Source organism: Podarcis erhardii, assembly GCF_964252035.2.
Source record: "Podarcis erhardii genome assembly, chromosome: 1".
Lineage (NCBI taxonomy): Eukaryota > Metazoa > Chordata > Lepidosauria > Squamata > Lacertidae > Podarcis > Podarcis erhardii.
This window is the reverse complement of record NC_138497.1, coordinates 73875987-73889951: the sequence shown is the minus strand read 5'-3', so window position 1 is coordinate 73889951 and position 13965 is coordinate 73875987. Positions and strand designations below refer to the sequence as shown.

General features: G+C 41.8%; 1 protein-coding gene across 3 annotated transcripts in view; it reads left to right on the top strand.

Moving 5' to 3' along the window:
- Positions 1-13965, top strand: part of SERGEF (secretion regulating guanine nucleotide exchange factor) — a 102064-nt gene that overhangs the window by 15579 nt on the left and 72520 nt on the right. For all 3 annotated transcript variants that reach the window (XM_081841600.1, XM_081841601.1, XM_081841599.1), the window contains exon 9: positions 6370-6536. In XM_081841600.1, coding sequence (XP_081697726.1) covers positions 6370-6536 — 167 coding nt within the window. The remainder of the gene's footprint in view (positions 1-6369; positions 6537-13965) is intronic.

Sequence of the window (13965 nt, the reverse complement as noted above, 5' to 3'; positions counted from 1 at the left end):
TTATCTATTACCACTTAGCCATATGAATAAGCACTAGGGTTGCCAGCTAACAGACTGGGCAAAGTTGTTAAGCTGGTGTGTGTTTTTTTAGTTTTGCATAAAAAATTATGTTTTGCTGATTTCTACCTGGACATTGCTACCAACTATGGTATTACAGATATGTTTGAGACATATGGCAACCATTGCTATTTCCCATGTCTTTTTGTGGGCTTTTCAGAGGCATATGGTTGGCTGTTGTTGGAAACAGGATTCTGACCTGAGCCAGCAGGGTTTTTATTATGTTCTTTATTTGAAGGGCAGGCAGACCTAATCAGAATCATTAGGAAGTTACTGCACAATGGCTTTGATTCATGCAACGACTCTAACTAGATTAAAAAGGTAAAGGAACACCTGCCCGTACGGGCCAGTCGTGTCCGACTCTGGGGTTGCGCGCCCGTCTCACTTAAGAGGCCAGGGGCCAGTGCTGTCCGAAGACACTTCCAGGTCACGTGGCCAGCATGACAAGCTGCATCTGGCGAGCCAGCGCAGCACACGGAAACGCCGTTTACCTTCCCGCTAGTAAGCGGTCCCTATTTACCTACTTGCACCCGGGGGTGGTTTCGAACTGCTAGGTTGGCAGGCGATGGGACCAAGCAACGGGAGCGCACCCCGCCGCAGGGATTCGAACCGCCGACCTGACGATCAGAAAGTCCTAGGTGCTGAGGTTTTACCCACAGCGCCACCCGCGTCCCTTCTAACTAGATTAGCCTTGCTAAATTTGTGCCTTCCATGCTGACTGGGACTGATGGAAGCTGTAGTCCACAATATCAGGACACAGGGTTGGCAAAGGCTGTCACAGTTTCCCACCCCTCTGATACAAGCCAAAATCTCATAAGATTGTATGCTTTATTTTGTCCATTCTTATTTTACTTAATTTCTTTACAGGCCACATTAATCCCGCCAGTAACCCTGTAAAGCTCAGAGGTGGGGAACATTTAGGGTTGCCAGATGTCACCATACTACAACTTCCATCGTCCCTGACTATTGACCACTTTTACCTGGGCTGATGGGAGTTGGCATCTGATAATATTTGAAGGCCCATAAGTTCCCAAGCCCTGCTATAAACAAGTTGCTTTTATGGCACATTTTCCCACAGCTGGTGAACAAAGAGAAAATGCCTTACCCATTGACACCCTGTAATTTCCCACTTCTGAGTGGTAATTTAAATCCTGGTCTCTCAGATTCAAGTGCAGAACTCTAAACAGGAGGCCAGACGGCCAAGATGCCTCATCCCCACCCTTCATGTTTATATATCTCTTTGAAACAGAACGTGAAAATGATTGTGGTGTGTGTGTGTGTGTGTGTGTGTGTGTGTGTGTGTATATATATATAAATAAAGAGAGAGAGAGAGATGTGTGTGATATTATGCTTTATAGAATTGTACATTCATTTCTTTTGTGGATTTAAACTTGTTCTGCCTTGGCCAATGCTTTCTTGCTCACACAACTGAGCCACACCAGGTGGTGATCTATGGGTTTTCCACTTCTCATTCCGTCCCAAACACAGTGGCTGAGAGGTATTATTTCAGTAGAGACTGAGGCAGCTATGAGAACAAAGGCTTCCACAGAGAGATAAGTTGAAAAATGATATTTTTCAGCTTGGTTTTCTAGATAATGCTTAATAGATTGTCCAAAGAAATTCACTGAGGAGATTGAAATTTTCTGTTTATGACAATCACTGCAGACCCAATGGGCCTTGTCAAACCTAGTTACGCTGAATCAGGAATTTATAGTATATTATTCATTTTGATTGTCATTTGGCTCCCTCAGGGAAAAACCCACAAATTAAATTGTAAATGTTACATCGTATTACATCACATTAAACCTTGGTGCATACTTGAAGTGCCATGAGATTGACAAATTAAAATTATGGCAGTGAAAAACTTTAGCAGTAGGAAAGTACCGACTTTAAACAGCCTGGAGGCAAAGCTTCTTTGCTTGCTTCAAAATATGTATAATATTCCTGTTCTCCATCAAATGAGCAACAAGATGGCATGGTCTGATATGGTCTGATGTGTGTTTTAGGCAAGGCAGAGGTGAGATATCAAACTTGAGTGTCGGTGGTTCACAGCTTACCCACTACACTATTATTCTTCTACAGTAAAAGCTTTCCTTAATAATAATAAATAGCACCCCTAACATGCTTGGTGTTTTATAAAGTAGCACCAAAAACAAGCCATGTCCTATGGAACTTGCGATCTAAATTCCAACACAGGGTAGGTTTCAAGGCAGGGATGCGGGTGGCGCTGTGGGTTAAACCACAGAGCCTAGGACTTGCCGATCAGAAGGTCAGCAGTTCGAATCCCCACGACGGGGTGAGCTCCTGTTGCTGGGTCGCTGCTCCTGCCAACCTAGCAGTTCGAAAGCACGTCAAAGTGCAAGTAGATAAATAGGTACCACTCCGGCAGGAAGGTAAACGACATTTCTGTGTGCTGGTCTGGTTCGCCAGAAGCGGCTTAGTCATGCTGGCCACATGACCTGGAAGCTGTACGCCGGCTCCCTCGGCCAGTAAAGCGAGATGAGCGCCGCAACCCCAGAGTCGGCCACGACTGGGCCTAATGGTCAGGGGTCCCTTTACCTTAGGTCTCAAGGCAAGTGTCAAGGAAGACTTAGACAGTTGTCTGACTAGGAAGTTAGGCAATAATCTTACATATTTTTCTCTCCCTAAGACAAGAACGGCAAAAGGGAACCTCTCACCACCCAGATACAGCCAAGCCCAGTGCCATCTGGTGCCTAAACTGTGTAATGTCGCAATCCATGTGTGGATGTGAAAATAGAAGGAGGAAAATTGTGTGTTCAGTTCAATCACATACAAACCTTTCTGGCACATCTCTTATCTGAATATTTTAGTTACAGATAGGTAGCCGTGTTGGTCTGCCATGGTCAAAACAAAATAAAAAAATTCCTTCCAGTAGCACCTTAAAGACCAACTGAGTTAGTTCTAGGTATGAGCTTTCGTGTGCATGCACACTTCTTCAGATACCTGAAGAAGTATCTGAAGAAGTGTGCATGCACACGAAAGCTCATACCTAGAACTAACTCAGTTGGTCTTTAAGGTGCTACTGGAAGGAATTTTTTTATTTTGTTCTGAATATTTTATTCTATTTTAGTTGTACCAGTAGATAAAAATTGGAATGGCTATGGAAACACTGAACAAATCATTGACAGGTAGGAAGAGGCCCAACTGAAGCACAGAACTCTAGGGCAGGATGAACTCTTTGCCATCCTTTGGAGACATTCAGCTGCGCACAGACATGAACATCGACATCTGATGAAAGGAGAAGAACCAGGGCTAAGGATTACAGGGAGAAGAGCTTGTTGGGAGAGCATTGAGGACAGGAATGAATTGAAGATGGAAACTTCACAGTGTAAGGAGGGGGCTTCTCTTGACTTTCTGGTCCTTAGGGAGCAATAAGGGATTGCTAACTACATAACTTCTTTAGATAAAGCAGTGCTGGTAAATTGTCTAATTGCTTGTTGGAATTTGGCCAAGATTGGAACAATGAAAATCTGGCTTGTGGTGCTGCAACTACCCTCTAGAGGGCAGCATTGATGTCTACTTATTTTTATTTCCCTACCACCTTACTGTCAGCAGCTTAGAGCAGACAATAGATCTGTCTTCATCTGCGGTATTTGGACAATGGTGGATTGCAAAGGCAAGCAGTGCTTGGCTTTTCTCTTACAATAGCTGAGATTTTAAGTGATGGTAAATTCTTGCAGTGCTGCTTTAAAAACTAGCTCCAGGGGATGGCTAAAGCCACAGAACAATTAATAAAAGTGTTTGTAAAAATGACTGTCCACAAATTAAATTAGTAAGTGGGTCTGATAAACTTCATCAATTTTAAATTTTATGAAACTTGCTTATTAACCTAAATGTAGATGCCTTTTTAAGGATATTGAATGATGTCTGAGATAACCTACAATTTAATAAACAAATGCTACCACTTGTTCAAGTGCTCAAATACACAGAAAGGGATAGAGTGTGGCTGTTGGCTACACCTGTGCATGTGTCCAGTGTAATGTCTTAAGGAGTTGTTTGTGTATGAATTGTGTGTATCATTCTGTTCATACAATTAAGCTGAGATCATGTGGGCAGGGCATAGGCATAAATTCTCTCATATGCTGTTCTGAATTTGTTTAGGGCGGAAGCCTGAGGCCACAAGTGGCTACAATCCTATACCCCTTCACCTGCATGTTGAGACAAACATCTGAATAGTGTAAAATAAACTATACTGTAGGTACTGTAGCACACTATAAAATAAACCTTTGGTCACCCTGTGATGCATTTCCAAATACAGTAATGGCTAATGTTTTGGCATCCTTGCCTTCTGAAAGAGATGAGCAGGTTCATCATTTCCTTGTCCTTTATATGGTTTTTTGTTATTAATATGAGAAACCAATGTCTTTCTTGAACCTTCAGAGCAACAGTTAAACTTGCAAGGATAATGAGGAGCTACATTTGTTTTTAATTGCATAACTATAATTAGACTGCTATCTGCATTTAGATATTGCTATTAAAAGTTTAAAAGTGAGAGGCGCACCATAGCTTGAATTTTAAAGAAGCCCAAGCCTTGGTTGGCGGTGATAAATAGCAAGTGTTCTTTGATTTGGCAGCCTGTCTTGCAACTGAACTGTCCACATGGTCAAATAGCTGCAAGATCTGGTGCAGGCTCTCGCCTCTTTCTGAAGTGAAGGAAGCAGGGGGAATTAGGAGAAGGGAGTTCACTATTTTGAGGCTTGCTCATAAGCTTTTCTGAGGAAAGTCCTTGTGTGAGGGCTGAGGTAGAAGGAGCAACAGCCAGTCTGTCTCAGTGCACGGGTTTCAGGGCCAGCCCCAGTGCTTTTCTTCTGGGGGACACGACGCAGGGGTACGCATACCCCTAATGATTTTGTGAATCTAAGTTTGGCCTCATTGAGGGGCACTATTTCAATATGAGTAGGTAAATGAGAGTACCCCTAAACATTTTTTAAGGAAAAAAGCAGTGAAGCAGGCACCTTTGGCGGAATATGCTGGGGGACAGGAAGTGGACAGAACTCTGTGTGCCATTCAACTCACCTCGCATCCTCTAAGATAGCTTCTGCCCACAGGTGCGATGGAGGATACTGAACTCAGCTTCTAGTCTGGACAGCTTCTGTGTTTGGAATGGGAAAGGCACCATCTTTTCCTTTGCCCACAGGCAGCAAAAATATTTAGGAGAGAATATTTATTTGATATTTATGTGCAGTTTTTTTCATACAAGCATTCTCAAAGTAGCTTACACAGAAGCATATTAAACTAATTTAAAGAATCATAAAAAACACGACAGCTTAAAAAAAACCTAAATAAAGGCATGAAGAGCAGCAGAAGGCAACAATTTAAGAACTTAACTTGCCTGAGCTTGAGGGAATAAAAATGCTTTCTCCTGTCTCTGAAAGGAAGACAAGTGCAGTAAAGAAATGGACCACCTAGGGCATGTTTGGCATGAAAGTCTGAAAGGGGTGTTTGCTTAGATGTACTTACAAGCTTCCTTATTGAAGAGAGCTTCAGAATGGGTATTATATGTCCTCCTAGGTGGAGTTTCCAGATCACTTTTATTTTTTTTATTTTTTTAAATTTATATCCTACCTTTCTTTTGTTGTGTAACCCAAGGCGATAAACACATGGTTTCCGGGCACTCACCTCCATTCAGACACTGACCTAACCCAGGCATGCTTAGCTTCAGCAAGATGGTAGCCTCATGTGCCTTCAGCCCATGGGACTTTCATTGTCAGGCCCCTGTTGCCACCAAGGCATTAATGACAGTAGCAGGCATCTCTTTTCCAGGAGGGGGTGCAACTAAAGTTGGTAAAATTCTACTACAGGACTATTGTTACCTGATCATTTAGGAGAATTGCTGGATGGACAAGTATTTTCAGACTATGAACCTGCAACTCAACAAGGAGTAGGAGCCCATCTGGGTAGAACTAGTATTTTATGACCAACTGGTCCACTGAGTCTTTCTCCCTAGCATGGCAAATCATCAGCTCCCTCTTGCCTGGGTTACCTTTTATCTATCCAGCTCATTACTAATCTCAGGTGATTGTACAGAAAAGCCTCTACCTTGAGGTAGACTGGAACTCGTAGGGAAAATGTAAGGAGAGGGGAATTTGAGAAATATGAACTGGGGAAGTAGGAAAAAAAGCTGAGTGTTAATTAACCCTTGAAGTCAGAAGAGGTTGGAGTGCATTTTTTTTTAAATAAAAAGCCTAGTTTCTTGTTATTTTTCTTACATTGCTGAGTTGCTGCTGTTTTCACAGTGATTAAGTTTTGTCTGGAGGACTAATGCTGAACAACTGCGTGTGTTCTATTCAGAAACAGGGAGAGTCTTTACATGGGGTAGAGGAGACTATGGTCAACTTGGATGGAGCGGGATGCTGAATGAAGGAGAGAGCGAGGATGGAAAGAAATCGACTGAACACTGTTTGAAAAAGCAAATCAGTGCACCTGTTGCAGTGCCCCGCCTCACTGGAGCATCTGAGGTAAGGAGAAACCATGAATTTTGTTAAGGTCAGACCTCTAATTATTTGTTTGTCTTGTGTTACTAATTTACCTTTTGAGCAAGGGCTATCTGTAGCCCTCAGACATTATACACTAGGAAAGAACATCCAAGCTGTGGTGGTAACAACTGCCATCTTGTACCTCTGTAGTGGTATCTATTGAAGCAGTCTCTGAGAAGATGGGACTCTGTTACATGGAAAATAGAAGTCCAGTTTCACGGCAGCAGCAATATAGAGAGAGGCAAACTTCCCAGATAAATTTGTGCATCTAAAAGTATATATTGGGTGGAATTCAAAATAGCGCCAAGGAGATTGTTCATCAGTGCAAGCATTTCTGTTTGTGAGATGGAACAATTGCCCCTCTTCTCCCCGTGTATTTTCTTCTGGGGGTTTGGGAAAGACTTAGGGAATGGGGTGGGGGAAAGCCCTGCTGCATTAACAGGGGTCCTTGTGGTGGCTTCTGCTAGAGTAATAGGTTAGTTGAATCCAGACGATGAAGATGATGATGATGATGATGGTTCCTTCTCTGTTCTTCCCCATGAGATCCCAGCATGGATTGCAATAATTTAAAAAATACAGTACTAAAACCAGTTAAATTGCAGTCAGGAGACTAGGGTGGGCTCTAAAATTTATATCTTGGTCATCCAAAGCCAGGGCAAGGTGGTGTGTTTTCAGCATACCATGGAAACTATATTATGAAGGTGTCAGATGCACCTGATAGGAATTTCACTGTTTAGGGGTTGCCACTCCCTCTCTACTCCAAATCTGAGCTTGGTGAAATTACCAGAGGGCCTCCTCTGCCTATTTCAACACGCCAGACAGTCCGTAGGAAGGGAGTTGGTCTTTCAGATATATTACTTTTAAGAGCGATCCTAAGTGTTGAGTTTTGTTTGACATAATCTGGATATGTCTGGCTATGTTTTCCCCCCACCCCTACTTAGTAACAGCATATTATATTTTAGTGCATCTGTAGTTCAGTTTTTCCATGTACATGTTCTGATGTACCATCTTTTGTGGAGCTGAGAGTTACAAAGGACTATGGACCTATGTTGTTGTTGTTTAGTTGTATCCGACTCTTTGTGACCCCATGGACCAGAGCACGCCAGGCACTCCTGTCTTCCACTGCCTCCTGCAGTTTGGTCAAACTCATGTTCATAGCTTCGAGAACACTGTCCAACCACCTCGTCCTCTGTCGTCCCCTTCTCCTTGTGCCCTCAATCTTTCCCAGCATCAGGGTCTTTTCTAGGGAGTCTTCTCTTCTCATGAGGTGGCCAATGTAATGGACTTATACCTAAATGAAAAAAGAAGTTGCCTAGAGTTCGGCCAATTAAAAAGAGCAACTTTAGAAACATTGAATACTGTGAACTCACGGGTGGGAGGAAGTGAGAGTTTGTTTTATTAATAAACATCTGAGTAAGATCAGCAGTGTTTAAGCTGCTACTGATATAGAATGAAAGAGCTTAAATGGCTGAATTGGATAGCTAAAACCTTGAGATGTCAGATATAATCAGATCATGAAGAACCTAAGTGTAACTGATTTTTTAAAATATATATCTATATAAAAACAATATTGACATTTTGGCACTAGCTGGTGGCAGTCACAATCCTGAAATGTAGCTAAAAATGGTACTGTCCCTTGTGGAGAATGTCAGAAGTAAAACACCTGAATACTTGGGTGTCAAATTCTTCTGCCCACATCAGCTTGAACTGTGACAAGAGGCATTTCACAGCACAGAGACCCCATCACTGATCACTGGTGACATCAATTGCAAATGCAACACTAAATCAAGGAAGCATTTTGCATATCAAATGCTTCTAGATTGGGTGTTCCCCCTGCCCTTAAAATAAAGGCTGTTTCTGAGCAGAGAAAAAAAATTCTGGTTAATTAACATATGCATTAAAATTTCACATTCCAAAGCAAGAAACATATATATATATAGAGAGAGAGAGAGAGGGGGAGAAAGAGTTTTTGAATAAGTTAATCTAATTAGTTTTTCTTTAAAAAGTTGATGGAACATGAAATTTTGTAGGTAGGAGTATTCTTCATCAAGAGCATTGTCTTCATGCTTTCTTCTACAGAAGGATTATCCCCTTGTGTACACCTATTAATGTTGCTGGCATATAGGAACACAGCAAGAAATTCCCGTAGAAACATTTTAATGCTCCTTTTTGCAGTTTATCAAGTCTTCCAGCAATGTGATAGCAAGGATGATGCAGCAGAAAATAATATTATGAGGCATGGCAACATTCATGCATACTTGCCTTTATAAAACTGTCTTTTTTCCACATTAGTGTTAAGTTGCCTGTCCTGGAATAGTTCTGGTTATCTTATTTTAAACATTTGAAAGCTGCCTTTAAGGGTAGAAGCACTTTCAAGTTACAAGATAAAAGTATAATATAATCAAAATAAATATGCATAATGAAAGCCACTTGCATTAAAAAAACAACAACACCCAGCCAGTTGTAAGCTAAACACAATCAGCAATGCAATAAAGCAAAACATACCTTCAAGGAAAAGGCAGTGAAAACAGATGGGTTATAAGGACTCTCCTAAATGACTGTAGGGAATGAGGATGACTTGCCCCCATCAGCAGTACATTTCAGAAGGATAAAATCACTGAAGGGGGGAAAAACACACACACACTTCTGCCCAACCTGATTATTCTGAGAGGCAGAAGGCCTCAACTGATGAGCGGCTGATATAGGGGAAGGTGCCCTGGACATAAGCGGTTGGCGGCTTTCAAAGGTTAAAATATATACTTTAAGATGGACACTAGAAGAGAAGAAGAGTTTGGATTTGATATCCCGCCTTTCACTCCCCTTCAGGAGTCTCAAAGCGGCCAACATTCTCCTTTCCCTTCCTCCCCCACAACAAACACTCTGTGAGGTGAGTGGGGCTGAGAGACTTCACACAAGTGTGACTGGTCCAAGGTCACCCATCAGCTGCATGTGGAGGAGTGGAGATGCGAACCCGGTTCCCCAGATTACAAGACTACCGCTCTTAACCACTACACCACACTGGCTCTAAATAGACTGCTAACTAGTGAAACTGCTGCCAGCTGCCTGCCATCTTCTTCTCTGGGCCCAGAGGCATTCTGGGAAATGAGGTTGGTGGGCAGCTGGAGCCTTGGCTGGCGCAGTGCTGTCACTGCCTCGCCATGTGCCATTCCTCTGTGGTATCGTCTGGGGAACCTCAGTGTCTGGCTGCAGGGTCCCATGAAAGTGCAAAGTGTACTTATTCACCTTATCAACTTATTCCAAGTTGATTAGCACAGGCACACTTTGGAAATCATTGAAGAGCTGTCACTGTGCTGAAGTAACATATAATTTCTCTTTATACATATGATTGCTTCCAACCTTGAGCTCTAATATTATTACCGGAATTCTAAACATATAAGGAGAAAATGCAAATATAGTAACAAAGTGGAGAAGTGTTCTGTTGCATTGAACTATATTCCACTGTAAATGACTGTGTTTGGTGAGGCAGATAAAATAAACAACACCAATATGAAACCTGAATAAGCATCAGATCTTCAATTCTGAACAGCCAGTATGGTTAGAGCACTGGACTAGGATCAAGGAGACACATGTTCAAATCCTCGCCCAAAAATGAAGCTGATAGGATGAACTTGCGTGATGCCTTGTCTCTCTGCCTAGCCTGTTATTAGGTCAATAATACTAATAATCTATCATAATCTATAATAATAACAATAATAATAATAATAATGGGATTATGGGTTTGTTTTGGTTTTGCTCGTTTTTATTATGCATATTGTTTTACCGTATTTTTTGCACCATAACACTCACTTTTTTCCTCCTAAAAAGTAAGGGGAAATGTCTGTGCGTGTTATGGAGGGAATGCCTACGGGTGGCAATCCTACAGATTTTCCTCCTCTAAAAACTACGTGCGTGTTATGGTCGGGTGCATGTTATGGAGCGAAAAATACGGTATTTTGTATTTTTATACTGTGAACCTTCCTGAGATCTTTGGATGAAGGGTGGTATACAAATTTAATTAATAAATAAATGAAATCAATACAATATTGATAACAACTTTTATCCAAATCCAGTCTATTGAATTCTGTTTGTGTTTATAGATTTTTGCATATTTTTGGGGGGAATATGGGTATCAGGAGTTTAACACATTTTGCTGTAAAAATGTGGACTACAAAGGCTTTCAGGGAATATAATAAGCCTTTGAAGCTAGATTTGCTATTCAGCTGCCAAGAGCATGTCTTCAGTACATTAGATGTATCACTAAGCTGATTACCAAAACCGTAGGTCTTAAGGAAATAGATAATGCAATAAGTGCATTTTTAATTGTCTGCTCTTTCCTGGTGCCCTGAAAAGTTAATTTTGTTTTAAAAACAGCTGATTAAAATAGCAGGAGGAAAATGATGATCTTTTCCCTTGCCTTAATATCAGCAAACTGAAGAGAAGAAAGGAAAAAAAGAGCAATTTACAACACAGCATCATTATTCATTGGATTGGCCAACTGGTGGCTTCTGGACTCTGAATTATCTGATCTCTGATGGCCCTATGAAAAATTTAGACAAACCATGGTAAAATGTTTGTTTGCGATTTTACCTATTAGGGAAGGGGAAGAAACTTTTTCAGGTGGTAAGAAATAAGAGAGCTGATAACCTTAAGGTTACAGAAGCTGGCCATCCCTGCTGCTTATCATGTTTATGTTTCAGAGACTAGGGTCCTGTTCTGTTTTTAATAAGCTCAGTGTAAAAGGAGAATAATCACACGGAAAATTTTGCATTGTAAAGATAGATCTTTAGGTGTGAGGTGATTTAGGTGCAGAATCATTACTGCCTCCCCTTGTTTTTGTACACTATTGTGCTTTTTCTGGAACTTTCCTCTTTAATCTCTGTCACTTATAGTAGGGACAGAGAACATGTGGCCCTCCAGTTGTCGGACTACAGATCCCATAATCTCAGACCACTGGCCATGCTGGCTATGGCTGATGGAAATTAAGCTTCTGAAGGGGCACAGATTCCCCATCCCTAATTTACAAGTCCATTTGTCCCAGGCTGTCTGTGACTATATACAGATGTGGCTGCTGCCTCATATCTAGTTTGGACCTAAAAAAGCATGGCATTTTCTGTTTATTTGTATCTGAATTCTCCTCAGTTCTGGTTTAGGTTTGTACTCATACTGAACAAGTGCTTTATCTTTGGAGGTGACTTTTGGCTTGTGTACAGTGTCAGTGTGGAGGCAGATTGGCTGCGAGCCAGTGAGGAAATAGGCTATTAACTCACACTGATTCCAGGCTTAGAAAGCCGTACTGAAAATAATTAGAACAAAGTCATAGAATCATAGAATCATAGAGTTGGAAGAGACCACAAGGGCCATCGAGTCCAACTCCCTGCCAAGCAGGAAACACCATCAGAGCACTCCTGACATATGGTTGTCAAGCCTCTGCTTAAAGACCTCCAAAGAAGGAGACTCCACCACACTCCTTGGCAGCAAATTCCACTGTCGAACAGCTCTTACTGTCAGGAAGTTCTTCCTAATGTTTAGGTGGAATCTTCTTTCTTGTAGTTTGGAGCCATTGCTCCGTGTCCGCTTCTCTGGAGCAGCAGAAAACAACCTTTCTCCCTCCTCTATGTGACATCCTTTTATATATTTGAACATGGCTATCATATCACCCCTTAACCTCCTCTTCTCCAGGCTAAACATGCCCAGCTCCAGTAGCCGTTCCTCATAAGGCATCGTTTCCAGGCCTTTGACCATTTTGGTTGCCCTCCTCTGGACACGTTCCAGTTTGTCAGTGTCCTTCTTGAACTGTGGTGCCCAGAACTGGACACAGTACTCCAGGTGAGGTCTGACCAGAGCAGAATACAGTGGCACTATTACTTCCCTTGATCTAGATGCTATACTCCTATTGATGCAGCCCAGAATTGCATTGGCTTTTTTAGCTGCCGCGTCACACTGTTGGCTCCTAGATCCTAGACTCCTAGACTCCTAGATCCTTTTCACATGTACTGCTCTCAAGCCAGGTGTCACCCATCTTGTATTTGTGCCTCTCATTTTTTTTGCCCAAGTGCAATACTTTACATTTCTCCCTGTTAAAATTCATCTTGTTTGTTTTGGCCCAGTTCTCTAATCTGTCAAGGTCGTTTTGAAGTGTGATCCTGTCCTCTGGGGTGTTAGCCACCCCTCCCAGTTTGGTGTCATCTGCAAATTTGATCAGGATGCCCTTGAGTCCATCATCCAAGTCGTTGATAAAGATGTTGAATAAGACCGGGCCCAAGACAGAACCCTGTCACTTTATTTAAAAACATTCCCCAAGTTTTTTGAAATTTTCTTTCATGTTTGCGGTTTAGACTTTTACATAAAAAGGGTGTGCTTTCTGCTATGTTAAGTAAGATAATGTTAACAACAAGTAACTTATACTAATTTTAATGGTTTTAGAATAAGCTTGGAGGAAACCGATATAATCATATACAGTCATACCTCGGGTTGAAGTAGCTTCGGGTTGAGTGTTTTTGGGTCACGCTCAAAATGATGTCACACGCATGTGTGGAAGCAGCGAATTGTGACCCACACACGCGCAGACGCAGGTTGCGTTCGCTTCAGGATGCGAACAGGGCTCCGGAACGGATCCCGTTCACATCCAGAGGTAGCACTGTAATGAGTAACTTAAAAGATCGGTACAGGAAAATCTTCAGTATAAAATCCTTGTCCCTAAAACCATGTTTTATAATCAGTGAAAGTGAGAGTTCACATACAAAAAATAAAAGTAATTGTAGAACACCAAAAGCTGCATATTACTTATATACAAGTTGCTGAAAACCGTAAAAGTAGAAATACAGTGGTACCTCAGGTTACATACGCTTCAGGTTACATACGCTTCAGGTTACAGACTCCGCTAACCCAGAAATAGTGCTTCAGGTTAAGAACTTTGCTTCAGGATGAGAACAGAAATCGTGTTCCGGCAGTGCGGCGACAGCGGGAGGCCCCATTAGCTAAAGTGGTGCTTCAGGTTAAGAACAGTTTCAGGTTAAGAACGGACCTCCGGAACGAATTAAGTACTTAACCTGAGGTACCACTGTAATATCAGAGAAGGTATTTTGCATAATATGAGGTTAATTCATAATAAAACAGACAAAAAGATATCACATAGTATGAAAATCTTCAGTTTTAGACTTTCTTTTGGATAGGTGAATTTGTGGGGTGAACTTCTGGAGCTTTCCTACCCAACTTGTAGGAAAGTGCCTTATATCAATACATGGTCCATCTATCTTGGTGCTGTCCATACTAACTAGCAGAGTCTCTCCAGAGATTCAGGACAGGAGTTTTTTCCAGGTCTACCTGAAGATAGGAAAGACTGAGCCTGGGACCATTTACATGCAAAGCTTCTGCTCTGCGGCTGATCTCCCGCCTTTTCCTTGCAAATGCC